We start from the raw sequence: 12,683 nt of genomic DNA, 5'->3' as shown, positions 1-12,683 counted from the left end.
ACTCATTTCTGTTGGGTGTACATCCGACAACAGAATTGTTAGGTTATATACTGTATGCTTTAACATATCCTGTGAAACATTTCTTTTCCCCCAAAGTGGCGGCATCAAAACATACTCCCACCAGTAATCTCTAAGATGAGCTCCCCAAATTCATCAACATATGAGTAGTTAGTCTTTTTATATTTCAGCCATTTTGGCATGTCGGGGTAGCTCTTTGTGGTTTTTACTTTGTATTTTTCCAGTGGCTAAAGATGAACACACTTATTGGTCATTTTGAGATCTTTTTCTGCAGAGTGCCTATGCAGGTTCCTTGTCCATTTTAAATTAAGTTGCCTCCTTTTTTCTTATTTAATTTTAGGAGCTATTTATATATTTTGTATTCAAGTCCTCTATCAGATATTATGTTTTAAAATCTCCTTTCAGTCTGTAGAGCACTTTCATACTTATTTTTTAATAAATGCTGCTGCTGCTGCTAAGTTGATTCAGTTGTGTCCAACTCCATGCGACCCCATAGATGGCAGCCCACCAGGCTCCCCCATCCCTGGGATTCTCCAGGCAAGAACACTGGAGTGGGTTGCCATTCCCTTTTGCAATGCATGAAACTGAAAAGTGAAAGTGAAGTCGCTCAGTCGTGCCCGACTTCTCGACCCCATGGACTGCAGCCTACCAGGCTCCTCCATCCATGGGATTTTCCAGGCAACAGTACTGGAGTGGGTTGCCATTGCCTTCTCCGATTTTTAATAAATATTAGAAGTTCTTAATTTTAATAAACACTAATTTCTAAATCTTTTCTTTTATGATTAGTGTCTTTTTGTGTGTGTCCAATTTGAAAAATCCTTGCTTATCCCAATGTACTGAAGATAGTTTCTTCTTCCTTTTTTTTTTAAAAAAAAAACTTTTAAGTTGTAAAATTTAGGTCTATGACACATCTTGAATTAATTTTTATGTATTGTATGTGATGTAGGGATTGTGTTTCATTTTCTCCCTATAACCAAATCCAATTGCTTCAGCATAATTTATTGAAAAGAATATCTTTGTCCGCTGAGTTGCAGTGGAGCCTTTGTCGTAAATCAAGTGAACTATATAGGTGAGGATCTGTTTCTGAACTCCATTGACCTAATTCTCTAGTCACTAAAAACTATGCTGTCTTGGTTACTATTGCATTATAGTAAGTTTTGAAATCTGGTAGTTTAAGTCATCCAACTTTGTTTTTCTTTATGGTTTTCTTGAATATTTTAGATCCTTATGAATATTTTAGATCCTTATGAATATTTTAGAATTTCCATATGAACTTTAGAATTAGCTTGTCAATTTCTCCCCAACTAAAACTGTTGGAATTTTGAATGGGAATGTATGAAGTCTACAGAAAAATTTGGAGATAACTGGCATTTTAACAAAATTTTGAGCTTTCCAATCCATGAACATAGTATGGCTCTTCATTTATTTCATTAATGTCTCTTTAGTAGTTCTCAGAATTTTCTGCTTCATTGTTAATTATGTCTCCAGCTCCCATTTCCTCTCAGTGGCAGGACTTAATATTGCCAGTTAAGGTAACTCAGTCACTTCCCCTGACTTCCAGTCCAGAAGCATGATCTTCCTTGCTGGTTTTGCACGGTGGCCACTGTCTCCACTCTTATTTACTGTTATGCTTCAGTCTCATACAACCCACATTGCACGTCAGCCCTCTTAGCCTCTTGTGCTTTCCCCTGGGGGACACGGGAAGCTTTCTGATGCTTTTACTCATACCCACATGGGAGTGTAGGCCTCCATGTCACGCCATCAGGCACGCCCTTGGCCATCTCAACTCCACATTCTGGCTCCATGCTGTCTGGACACGGGGCATCTCTAGGGGCCTTGCCGTCTCCTCATGTTACAGCCTGGGATGTGAAGAAGCATCAGTTCTTTAATTCCTCCTAATTGATCTGTGGTTTTTGGCCATCTCTTGTGGAACTTAGTTAACAGGGCACAGAGATGGGAAAATCCCAGTCTGGGGCTCTTTCTCCCTCCTCTCTCCAAACGTCTCCCCTCAATTCAGAAAAGTCTCTGATCTCCTCTATGTGTGGCAGGAAAACCATTCTGAAATATACCAACACATTTCTCCCAACTTTATTTAGTTGGGGTCTTCAGCTCTCAGCTCTATGTCCTCAAGTCCCTGTTCTTGATTTTGAAGCCAAATTCTGTTGTGATCCCCACCCAACTCTGCACATGCATGACCCCAGGATGGAGGGACTTCTTAAAAGGGGGCCCTTCTTACCCCACTTTCATCTCCACTCTGACTCATTAGCACTTAGCCACCTAGCTGACTACTTCCTCTGGGAAGACCTCGTGGAAGAAGAAACCTTAAAATAGGGTTTTGAAGACAGAGCAGAAGTTTGTGAAATGAAGAAGCAGGGTGCTGAGAAATGTAGTCCTGCCCCAGTCTCTGGGATGAAGAAACAGGAGAAGGGAGGGGAAAGAGCTGGTGGGATGCACTTGGGTTTGGACTGTGGGGAGCTGTATGGTAAGAGCACAGACCCTGAAGTCAGATGAAGCTGGGTTCAGATTCTGGCACTGACTTTTACTAGCTTGGTGGCCCCGTGCACAATGATTTAACCTCTTCAAGGTTCCCTGTCTTCAGTGGTAGAGTGGAGACATGAATGCCTGCTTAGTTCAGGTGGGGACAGAACAAGGGTAAGGATCACACCACACAGAGCCCAGCCTCCAGAGGTGCCCTTTTGCTGTGACGGTGAGACAGTTCCCCAGGTCTCCTGATCAATATGGGACAACCCTTTAAAGCTCCCAAAATTAAAAACAAAACAAGTCATTGCTATGAGACCAGATCAAGTTGTAAGCACGGTTTATTTCCCTCTGTGGTATGAGAGACAAGCCCCCTGCCAGGGCCTCTAAATACCAGGTGGAACTGTCCCCTTGGCCTGGAGACCCAGCCCAACTCATCATACCTTCAGAGGTGGCTTTCTCCGCCGGCTGGGCCGGTGGAGAGGGGCGGGCATGGTGGGAGAGGGAGCACTGAGAGGCCAGGGGGGTTCCTGAGCCTCCCTCCAGCCCTGGAGGGTGTGCAGGGCGGAGGCAATAGGGCCTCCAAACAGTTCTGCAGGTAGTTGGGGTCAGGGGACATGCCTCACTTAGACTTTAGACTTCTGGGAGCCCAGGGGAACTGTAAGTGTCTTAAATGTCATCTGGTTCAACTCTTTCTTTTCCAGGCGGGAAAACTGAGGCCTGATGACATGGCAGCAGATTATAGAGCTGGTCCTGGGGCCTGGTGACCAGAGGCCAAGCCACTGCCATTTGGCTCTGTGACCTCTGCAGCTGGACTCAGTTCTCCCTTCTGGAGGATTCTGGGCTCTCTGAGCTTAATGACTGTCCCAAGGCCTGAGGGCCAGAGCGGCCCTTGAACCCGTGCCCCAGCGAGGCTAGGGTTTCCAAAATGAGTAGAGAGAAATCCAGGGCGGCATCAGGAGGCATTTTCTGATGAAGGGAGGAGGCCAGGAAGCAGAGGAACACATACCCTTGACATCAACTAGCTTTTTTAGGAAATAAATCACTGCGGGAAATGTGTGGGACAGACATCCCCAGGGACTCCACTCGGTGCCACAACATGAGAGGACTGGGGCGGAGGGCTGCCACCAGATAAACAAGGCAAGGGTGGGGAGAGGCTGGGCCCGGGATGGCGGGGTGGGGAGGGTGGAGGAACGTGGGGAGGGAAAAGGGGGACTGGGAAAGTGAGGGAGGCTGGGCTCCAACCCCCAGAGCGACCGTCTACTCTGAAGACTCCTTGGGTATATACGCCACATTATCGTAGGCAGGGGGAGGAGAGGCTGCGGGGCTGGAGATGTTGAAGTCTGTGCTGAAGGCATTTGGCAGGAAAATCACAGGCTGCAAAGCAAAAGAATAACCCAGGCAATCCTGGTGGCTCCGGCGCTTTCAGGGAGCTGTTGCAACATTGCCCTCTTGTGGGAATTGTGAGAACAGCGCCCTAGTCGTGAACGCTCCAAGGATGAATTGGCCCCACTCATCAGTTCAGCTAAATTTCCAAAAAGTATTTGCTGAAGTCAGCTATGATCTGGGCCTTGGAGGTACAGCAACGAAACAGACAGGAGTCTCATTTCTCTAAGAACTAAGGTTCTGGATTTCTTTGTCTCTGGACAGCCCTACACTGGTTCAAGGCTTGGATACCACATCCTTGCAGCGTCTTTGCGGCGGCTTCCCTGCCTCCAACCCGTACCTCTCCGTCCCCCTCCCTGCCCCCGCAGTGGGCAAACCCTCTAGATTGATTTCCCTGAGCCCCACTCTACTCACCCTCCCCTCTGAGCGTACAGGCCTCTGTTCAGACTTTCAACAGCTCCACACCCCATTTTGCACACATCCATTTCCCAAGGGGGACCCCCCACCCCGACCCCGCCCGCATCATGGCCTGCAGGTTTGTTTCCGCGGAGGCTGACTTCCAACTGGTCCCCTTGCCACGAAGGCCCTTCCTCCATCCCCTCTGTCTGCACTGTCCTCCAGTTTGGGGAAAACGGTCAATGCCCACCCGAGTCATGCTGCCCTTCCTGATGCCCACGTCTCTTGACCTGTGAACTTCTGGAAGGTCCCACTCATCCCCGACAGCGATCTCCCTCGTCCCCAGAGCCCGCCTTCGAGGACTCCGCGTCCAGGCGCAAAGAGCAGCAGGTGCCTTGATGCTGGCGCGCCCCGGTGGCCGCCCACGAGGAAAACCTTCCCGCGGAAACTCCTCTGAGTTCCCAGATGTACGAGTGGGGCGCTCTTTGTGGGGCGCTCTTTGCAGGGCGGGGCGGGGGGCGGTGTGAGGCACTCACCGGGTGAGCTTGGGCGCGAGTGGCTTGGCACCCAAAGTGGGTGGCAATGACTGCAATGAAGAACTCCAGTATGGTGAAGATGGTAAGCACGGCCAAATAGCCCCTGCCTACATCCTGGGGACCAAAACCCACAGTCAAGGCCAGCTGAGAATTCTAGAACAGAGGGGGAAAGGGGGCCCAGAGCAGTGAGAATAACGTGCCCCAGATCACACAGTCAGCTGATGGCAGAGCTGGAACGGGTCCCCCTGCTGCGTGACACGTACTCTCCCTTGAACTCAAGATTGCTTCTCCAAGACCCACCCGCCACTCCCCAACTACGCCCACCCACCCCCCCAACTATGTGCCACCCTTGACGTAGGGTGCTGGGGTCCATATAATCCTGGGGGTCTCTTGGGATTGGCAGACTCTGCTGATGTCCAGGGCCCTACAACCTCCCTTCCCCCCACCCGCGCCTGCTCCTGGATGTGGCTGTTACTCTTCTTCAAGTTTTCCCACTCCTGGGGACGTGGGACAACACACCCAGTTAGTGACACCAAAATCCATGAGCAGAATGGCCGTCCCTGCAAAGGCCGCCATGGCGCTGAGAATGTTGGTCCCCAGACTGATCCTCACCTGCAGGGGTAGAGATGGAGGGAAAGGAGGGGAGAGGGGAGGCGGGAGGAGGAGGAGGGACAGGAAGCCACAGCTCTGCCCCGGGAGCCTCCCACAGGCCTCCTGCCGCCCCCTGGGTCCTCACACCCATGCCCATACCTGGGTCCTCCTTGACCTCCTTTCCTCCTGTCCTTCCCAGGGGACCTCAGGCGAATGGCCCTGCTGACCACTCCCCCAGGTCTTACCCTGCACCTCTTCTTAGAAGCTGCTGGGAAAGGGGCCCGACCTCCTTCATGGCCTCCCCAAGTGGGGCCTGCAGAGGCTCCTTGCCCACCCATTACTATGCTCCATCCCTCAGGCTGAGCATCCTGAAGGTGCAGCCAGCCCACGGGCAGGGGTCGGGGGAGGCCCTCTGCTGTGGACACTGAGGTTGGGAGAAGTGTTGGGGTTCCACGTGAGCCCAGGTAAGGGCTGGCAGAGCAAGCACTGCAGACACCTACAGGGCACCAGGCAGTGGAGACTCAGGGGCTGTGAGCCTGAGGTCCGGGGAGCGAAGGTCTGGGCCTCACTCTCATCCGGAGGCTCTGGACTTGGGACACGTGGACCACTGGGTGGTCCAGGCGATGGTGGAGGGGTCACCCTCCCCATGCTGCTGGAACCTGATGCTCTTTTGACCCACTAGCTAAAGTCTTCTGGTTAAACAGCCCTAGCCTTAAAGTGGGGACCACTCATGGGTGGGCTGGGGACTGCAGGATTTGCTCAGGTTCAAAGACCCCAACTCCTCTTACTTTGGATGAGGTCGTTGATCAGCCAACGACTGAGATCAGAGTAGCCTCAGACTTAATCAGTTAACTGATGAATGAAAACTTCTGTTGAGCACCTAGTGCCTGCCAGACACTGTCCAGGGTGCTGTGAGCATGGGGCAGAGTAAATCAGCCCCCCTCTCCCTGCCTCCATCCAGCCTTTACAGCCTGGGGGTGGGGGGATATAGGTTTGATTCTGAGGGCTCCCTGTGTCCAGTCCTGTCCTGTTACAATCCATTCTCTACCCAGCAGCTCTCGGGAGTGTAAGTAGAGCACCGATTCTCCTGCTCCCAGGTGGCTCAGACAGTAAAAGCTCTGCCTGTAATGCAGGAGACTCAGCTTTTTAATTCCTAGGTGGAGTAGATCCCCTGGAGAAGGGAATGGCAACCCACTCCAGTATTCTTGCCCGGAGAATTCCATGGACAGAGGAGCCTGGTGGGCTACAGTCCATGGGGTTACAAAGAGTAGGACACAGCTGAGCAACTACACTTTCACTTCTCCACCCACACCTTGGGCTCCAGCCTCGCTGGCCTCCCACTGCCCTAAAACTTGACTCCATCCACAAGTGTCTCCCCACCTTTCCCTCTTGGCTTAGTTCCTCCCATTCAGCCCCTGGTTTGCTGTGATCCAAGGTCCTGGCCTCTTCTCATCCTCTAGCCCGGGATAGTGGTCTCCAGGCTCCTGTATGGCTGCTGCCCTCTGAACAATGGCTCAGCGACACCCAGGGACTGCAGACTCTCCCAGCTGAGCAGAATTCCTCCTATTATCCCTGGGCTTTGTTCAGCACTTTTCACTCTGTAAAGACCTTATCTGTGTGTTTTGTTTTGTTTTGTTTTGTTTTAGGCGGGGGTGGGGGGTGTCTTATCAGACATTAGAATGTAAGCTCCATGAGGGCAGGGACTTGACTCTGGTGCGATGCTCAACACTCTCCCATCCAAAGCCTCCATCGCCCCCTGCCCTCCCCCCCAATCACCCACAGAAGGCATGGAGCTGTCTGAGATGTCGACCCAGTGCATCTCTAACTTCTCTGCACTTCCCTTCCAAGACTTTTGCCCTGGTCAAGTGGTCACACAGTTTCCATGGTGACCCTGCCCACCGTCCCTCCTTGCATCCTCATGCTCTTCCTTCAGGATTTCTCAATCCCACATGCCCACCAAGGCCCAGCCCAGCCATCTCCTGTTCAGGAGGGCTTTTTGCCTCGTCCCTTTCTCTGGGCCATGAGCACTTCATCTGTGGACCCTCACTTTCTGCCTCTTAGGACATTCTGAAAGTATGTCTTGGTTTCTTCTCTCCTGTAGGTGGGGCAGGGGCTGTGTCTGGCTGTCTGGGTGTTGTCCCATGCCTGGCCTCCAGCAGGAGGCACCCCTATGGAGTGCTTGTTGAAGGAGCATCTTTGGAGGCAGAGCAGAGTGGAGCCTGGCTGTGGCCCCACCTCACCCCTGGGTCTCCCATTCAGACTTACCAGGCAACTGGTGTGGTTCTTCTCGGCTGCCACTGAGAGGGACCCCGAGATGATGAACTGTGTGGGGAAGTGGGTATCCTAGTGAGGCTTCAGCCAGGACACTGGGCAGGGCACACTATGCATGGCACTGTCAAGGCCATGGGTATCAGGGAGAGGCCAGCAGCCTCCTGGATGCCACCTTCTTGGCCTCCTGGCCAGGCACTTGCGATTGCTCTGTGAGGGTGTCCCATGGTTACCGGGGGCCCCTGTCCAGGGAACTAGGGCCATGGCTTGCAAGAGGAATGTTTTCATTGACACTGTGTCATCGATAGGGAAGGCATTGCTCCTTCAGGCATTCACTCATCAGACATTTCCTGAGCAGCAGGCATGCGGCAAGATCCTAGCAGAGTTGGATAAGACAGACAAGATTTCTGCCCTCATGAGGCTTCCATTCTAATTTGGGAAGACGGACACTTAGCAAACAAACAATCAAGAACGCTTAGAAGTTTGAAGGATGGAAGCCGGGTAACTACAGGCGTTTAGTGTCCTTAGCCCCTGCCTTCATCTCCTTCATTCCATCCTCTTTTGGGGGGAGTAGGCTAAGCTCTATGCTGGGAGCTTTTCACACACAGGAGTGGCTTCTGGGTCAGGTCATGATTAGGGTTTGTGGTTGAGAGTTAAATTTAGGCTCAGGCCCCCACCCAGGAGCGGCTGTGCCAGGAGAATGAGCCTGGGCACAGCCCCCCCCCCCCACCCCGCCACCCCGCGCCCAGAGGGCCCAGGCACTCACGCAGGCTCCTCCCCAGAAAGGGACGCCGCCTTCGATGAAGAGCATCCCCAAGTGGCCGCGGCGGACCATGAGCAGCACGCCACCGAAGCCCAGGTGGATAAGGCCGATGAGAATCTGGACAGTCTGCGGGGAGCAGACAGCGGCTCAGCCAGGCGGGCGCGGCGGGCTCCACACCGCCCCCTGCCGGCCGTAGAGGAGAGCGTGGCAGCGCCCTGCAGTCCCGCTTTGAACCCTCAGCAACTCGGAAATAAACTCAGATTTCCTTCTTTTAAGGAGACATCATTATAACAACTGCGAAAGACACGGTATTTTAAGATGGAAAGCCAGTTCCCCACAGCTTTCAGGACCCACCCTTCTGTTTCCATGTCTCCACGGGTTTGCCTTTTGCTCTGACCAGGTCTCAAGCGTACTGTGTTGCTACTTGGCTTCTTAGCCCTCATGTCAATGGCTCAGCATTCCCTGCGCTGACTGCCTCACCGCTTCCTTCCTTGTGCTCTTGCAGCCTGCACAGATATCTCCTTGGGAGTGTCATTGATGTATCCCAGTCACGTGCAGGAGCTGCTGCCTACCAGCTGGAATCTGGACTTAGATTTTATATTGATTAATCAATTAATTAAAGGAGTGGTTTCCCAGCACCCCACTGATCATTCTCAGAAGCGAGATGGTTTTCCCAAGGATGAGAACAATGTGGGCTTCTGGTTCATGCTGCCACGTTTCTTTCTAAGTGGGTGTTGTGGGGTTTTTTTTTTTTTTTCTGTTTTGTTCGTTTGTTTTAAAATAATTATTTATTTGGCTGCTTTGGGTCTTGGTTGAGGCATGCAGGATCCTTCATCACGCAGCATGGATTCTCTAGTTGGAGCATGCAGGCTGCAAAGTGCACAAGGCTCATTAGTTGCGGCAGGCAGGCTGTGGGATCTTACTTCCCCGACCAGGAATTGATCCCTTGTCCACCTGTCTTGCAAGGCAGATTCTTAACCACTGGACCACCAGGGAAGTCCCTGTTTTCCGAATGGTTTTGTTAACGACTGAATCTAGAACTGAGTGGAAAGGGACATTGACAGCTGCTGAAATCAGCCTCTGTATATCCAGGTGGTGGTGGTGGTTCAGTCACTAAGCTGTATCCAACTCTTGCGACCCCATGTACTATAGCCTGCCAGGCTCCTCTGTCCATGGAATGCTCCAGGCAGGAATACTGGAGTGGGTTGTCAATTCCTCCTCCAGGGAGTCTTCCCGACCCAGGAATCAAACCCGGGTCTCCTCCATTGCAGGCACATTCTTTACTGATGGAGCTATAAGGAAAGATCCTAATCCAGGAACCTGTCCATCTCCTGACTTCTAAATGGACTCCCTTAGTGATGAGGTGCTCCCTGTGGTCCATTTATGGGCAGTTCAGGCTGTACAATGGTATCTTAGGATCATGTACCATATACGTCTTCCTAACACGAGAGCCAAGCATTTGTACATTTAAAGGCATGACCCCTTGAATCCTCTCTTTCCTTGTCTCTTTGGTCACATGTCTTCCATCTTTTTTTGTGCCCTTTATGGGGCATCACGTCCCAGTTGCCAAGGCTGCTCTCCTCCGGTCCTTCCCGGGCTACTGGATCAACACTGCTACTCCAGTTACTCCTCTTAAGACACCAGCTGCCACTTAGCAAATGCCTGTCTGCACTAAGCGATGTGCTGGGTGTTTTACAGACATTATCTCTTTTAACCCTAATGTGACGAGGTAGGTATCCTAAAATTACTATCCTGCTTTCAGAAATGAGGAAGTTGAGGAAAATGAGGTTCAGAGATATTCAGTAATTTGTGCGAGGTCTCCCAGCTAGGAAGTGGCAGGCCAACTAACTCTAGAGCCAGTATTCTCCCTGGCTGACACTCCTTAGAACCTATATATATATATATATATATATATATATATAGTTTCTCCTTTTTATATTTTTCAGCAAATTGCATTTGTCTCAGCAAAGCCCTTTGGGGGTCATTGTTTCCCAGAGTCTGGTCGGAGATTTCCAGTCTCCAGCAATGGCTCCGCCATCTTTGTCCATTGCTTCCAGTCCATTCCTGCCCCAGTGAGCTGGTGCAGCCTTTAGGCTCCTAAGTTCCAGCATATTCAAGCCCGAGCCTTGGGCCGGCGACTTAGCATTGATGAGCCTAAGCTCCCTAATCTGTCCAATGGGAACTATGATCCCTGTCTCACAAGTGGTGATGAGACCCTAAGGAGACAATGAGTGCAAATTCTTTGGCCCAGTGTGCTCACCTCTCGATGGAGAAGGCAATGGCACCCCACTCCAGTACTCTTGCCTAGAGAATCCCATGGACGGAGGAGCCTCGTAGGGTGCAGTCCATAGGGTCGCTAAGAGTAGGACACGACTGAGCGACTTCACTTTCAATTTTCACTTTCATGCATTGGAGAAGGAAATGGCAACCCACTCCAGTATTCTTGCCTGGAGAATCCCAGGGACAGAGGAGCCTGTTGGGCTGCTGTCTATGGGGTCGCAGAGAGTCGGACACGACTGACGCGACTTAGCAGCAGCAGCACACCTCTCGGGGGCACTCAGTAAATGAGAGTTGTCATCATTGTGGTCATCACCACCATCATCATCAATTAAACTATGTTTTTTCATCTTCTACTATGACAAACTGAGGCAGAGGGGAGGGATAAACTGAAGACACTCCGCATATGATATATAGATAAATATGTGTACCTATCTGTCTATCTACTGTCCCTCCAAGAGATCAATATCTCAAGGATCAATATCTCAAGGCCATCTGAGATTGGACTGTCAGCCCTGCGGGAGGCAAGAGCTGGCCTTGGCTACCACTTCAGCTTCATCTCATCTCCCTCCTTCCTCTGCTCATGTCCACCTTCCAACCATGTCCACCTTCTATTTTGTCTTTGAACAAGCCACCTCAAGGCCTCTGCACTTGCTGTTTCCTCATCCGATGAGCCAGTCTCTGACCCTCACTTTGCTGGCTTCAGCCCAACATCTAGATTATTAGCTACAATGTCATCTCCCCAGACAGACCTCTCTGTCCATCTTTCCTAGTGTTGCCCCTCCCCCATGGTCATTTTTTACCTCACTGCCAATTTGGAGTTATCTCAGTCATTTGTTCAGAGAAGGCAATGGCACCCCACTCCAGCACTCTTGCCTGGAAAATCCCATGGGTGGAGGAGTCTGGTGGGCTGCAGTCCACGGGGTCGCTAAGAGTTGGACACGACTGAGCAACTTCACTTTCATTTTTCACTTTCATGCATTGGAGAAGGCAATGGCAACTCACTCCAGTGTTCTTGCCTGGAGAATCCCAGGGACGGGGGAGCCTGGTGGGCTGCCGTCTATGGGGTCGCACAGAGTGGGGCACGACTGAAGCGACTTGGCAGCAGCCGCAGCCGCAGCAGTCATTTGTTCACGGTTTACTCTCTGTCAGCTCTGCAGAATGGCCCTTGTCTGCCTGGTGCATGGCTGCATCCTCAAGTCCTCACTAAGCATCTACCAATTGCTGCCCTGGTGGCTCAGACAGTAAAGAATCCACCTGCAATGCAGGAGACCTGGGTTTGATCCCTGGACTGGGAATATCCCCTCGAGGAGGGCATGACAACCCACTCCAGGATTCTTGACTGGAGAATCCCCATGGACAGAGGAGCCTGGCGAGCTGCAGTCCATAGGGTTGCATAGAGTCAGACACGACTGAGCGACCAAGCGTAGCACATTATCTCCAAGGTGCATGAGTGCTCCCTCCTTGCCCAGCACCTATGCCCCAGGCGGTCGGAGAGGCTGTTCTTACCCCCAAAGCCTTGGGCTCTCCGGTCAGGAATGTCTCCCCGGGCCGCAGGTCTTGTGGCTGGGTGACCCGTGGTGTCTGCGCCCCCAGCGGCTGCTCCTCGTACTGCATGATCCCTGGAGGCTGGCACAGGGAGGTGGGCAGGATGGCTTGGGGCGAGCGGAGGCCACTGGTGTTGCTGGGTGGGATGACAACAAACACCCCATTGCTGGAGGGAGCCGTAGACATCGTGCTCATCGAGAGCCTGGCAGACAGAGGCTCTGGAAATAATAATGATAGTGATGATGGTTACACACCTGCATAAGAGATTGTCAGTTTATCAACAACCTGCCTGCCTACCTACCCCTGTTCACTGCAGTCCCCAGAGGCTGGCACCAAAATCTCTGCTCAGTGAAGAAGGGAAGCTTCCCTCAGGGAAGTAGAGGGATGTCAGAGATCAAGGTGAGGCAAGGCCAAGACTTGAA

General features: G+C 51.8%; 1 protein-coding gene across 4 annotated transcripts; it reads right to left on the bottom strand.

Annotated features, from left to right (window-relative positions):
• On the bottom strand, positions 3,498 to 12,472 carry MS4A15 (membrane spanning 4-domains A15). Of its 4 annotated transcripts, none has more exons than XM_005699651.2 (6): positions 12,223 to 12,472; positions 8,440 to 8,562; positions 7,671 to 7,727; positions 5,334 to 5,426; positions 4,811 to 4,928; positions 3,498 to 3,873 (listed from the first exon to the last, which is right to left on the bottom strand). In XM_005699651.2, the coding sequence occupies exons 1-6, from the start codon at positions 12,454 to 12,456 to the stop codon at positions 3,791 to 3,793; spliced, it is 708 nt and encodes a 235-aa protein (XP_005699708.1). In that variant the 5' UTR covers positions 12,457 to 12,472; the 3' UTR covers positions 3,498 to 3,790. The 4 variants fall into 4 exon arrangements, with proteins under 4 accessions (XP_005699708.1, XP_005699710.1, XP_005699709.1 ...); XM_005699653.2 differs by having other exon boundaries at positions 4,815 to 4,928; positions 12,223 to 12,453; XM_005699652.2 differs by lacking the exon at positions 8,440 to 8,562.

The sequence above is a fragment of the Capra hircus genome, chromosome 29 (genome assembly GCF_001704415.2).
Source record: "Capra hircus breed San Clemente chromosome 29, ASM170441v1, whole genome shotgun sequence".
NCBI classification, from domain to species: Eukaryota; Metazoa; Chordata; class Mammalia; order Artiodactyla; family Bovidae; genus Capra; species Capra hircus.
The sequence above is the reverse complement of the archived record's forward strand: the minus strand, read 5'-3'. Positions and strand labels throughout refer to the sequence as shown.

Bases quoted from the DNA above. Each gene is read 5' to 3' on its own strand.
- MS4A15 (XM_005699653.2), bottom strand. From the start codon at position 12,447: ATGTCTACGGCTCCCTCCAGCAATGGGGTGTTTGTTGTCATCCCACCC. The intron at 8,563-12,222 runs GTAAGAACAGCC...TGCTCCCCGCAG, and splicing joins GAGAGCCCAAGGCTTTGGGG to ACTGTCCAGATTCTCATCGG. The intron at 7,728-8,439 runs GTGAGTGCCTGG...TTCCCCACACAG, and splicing joins CTTTCTGGGGAGGAGCCTGC to TTCATCATCTCGGGGTCCCT.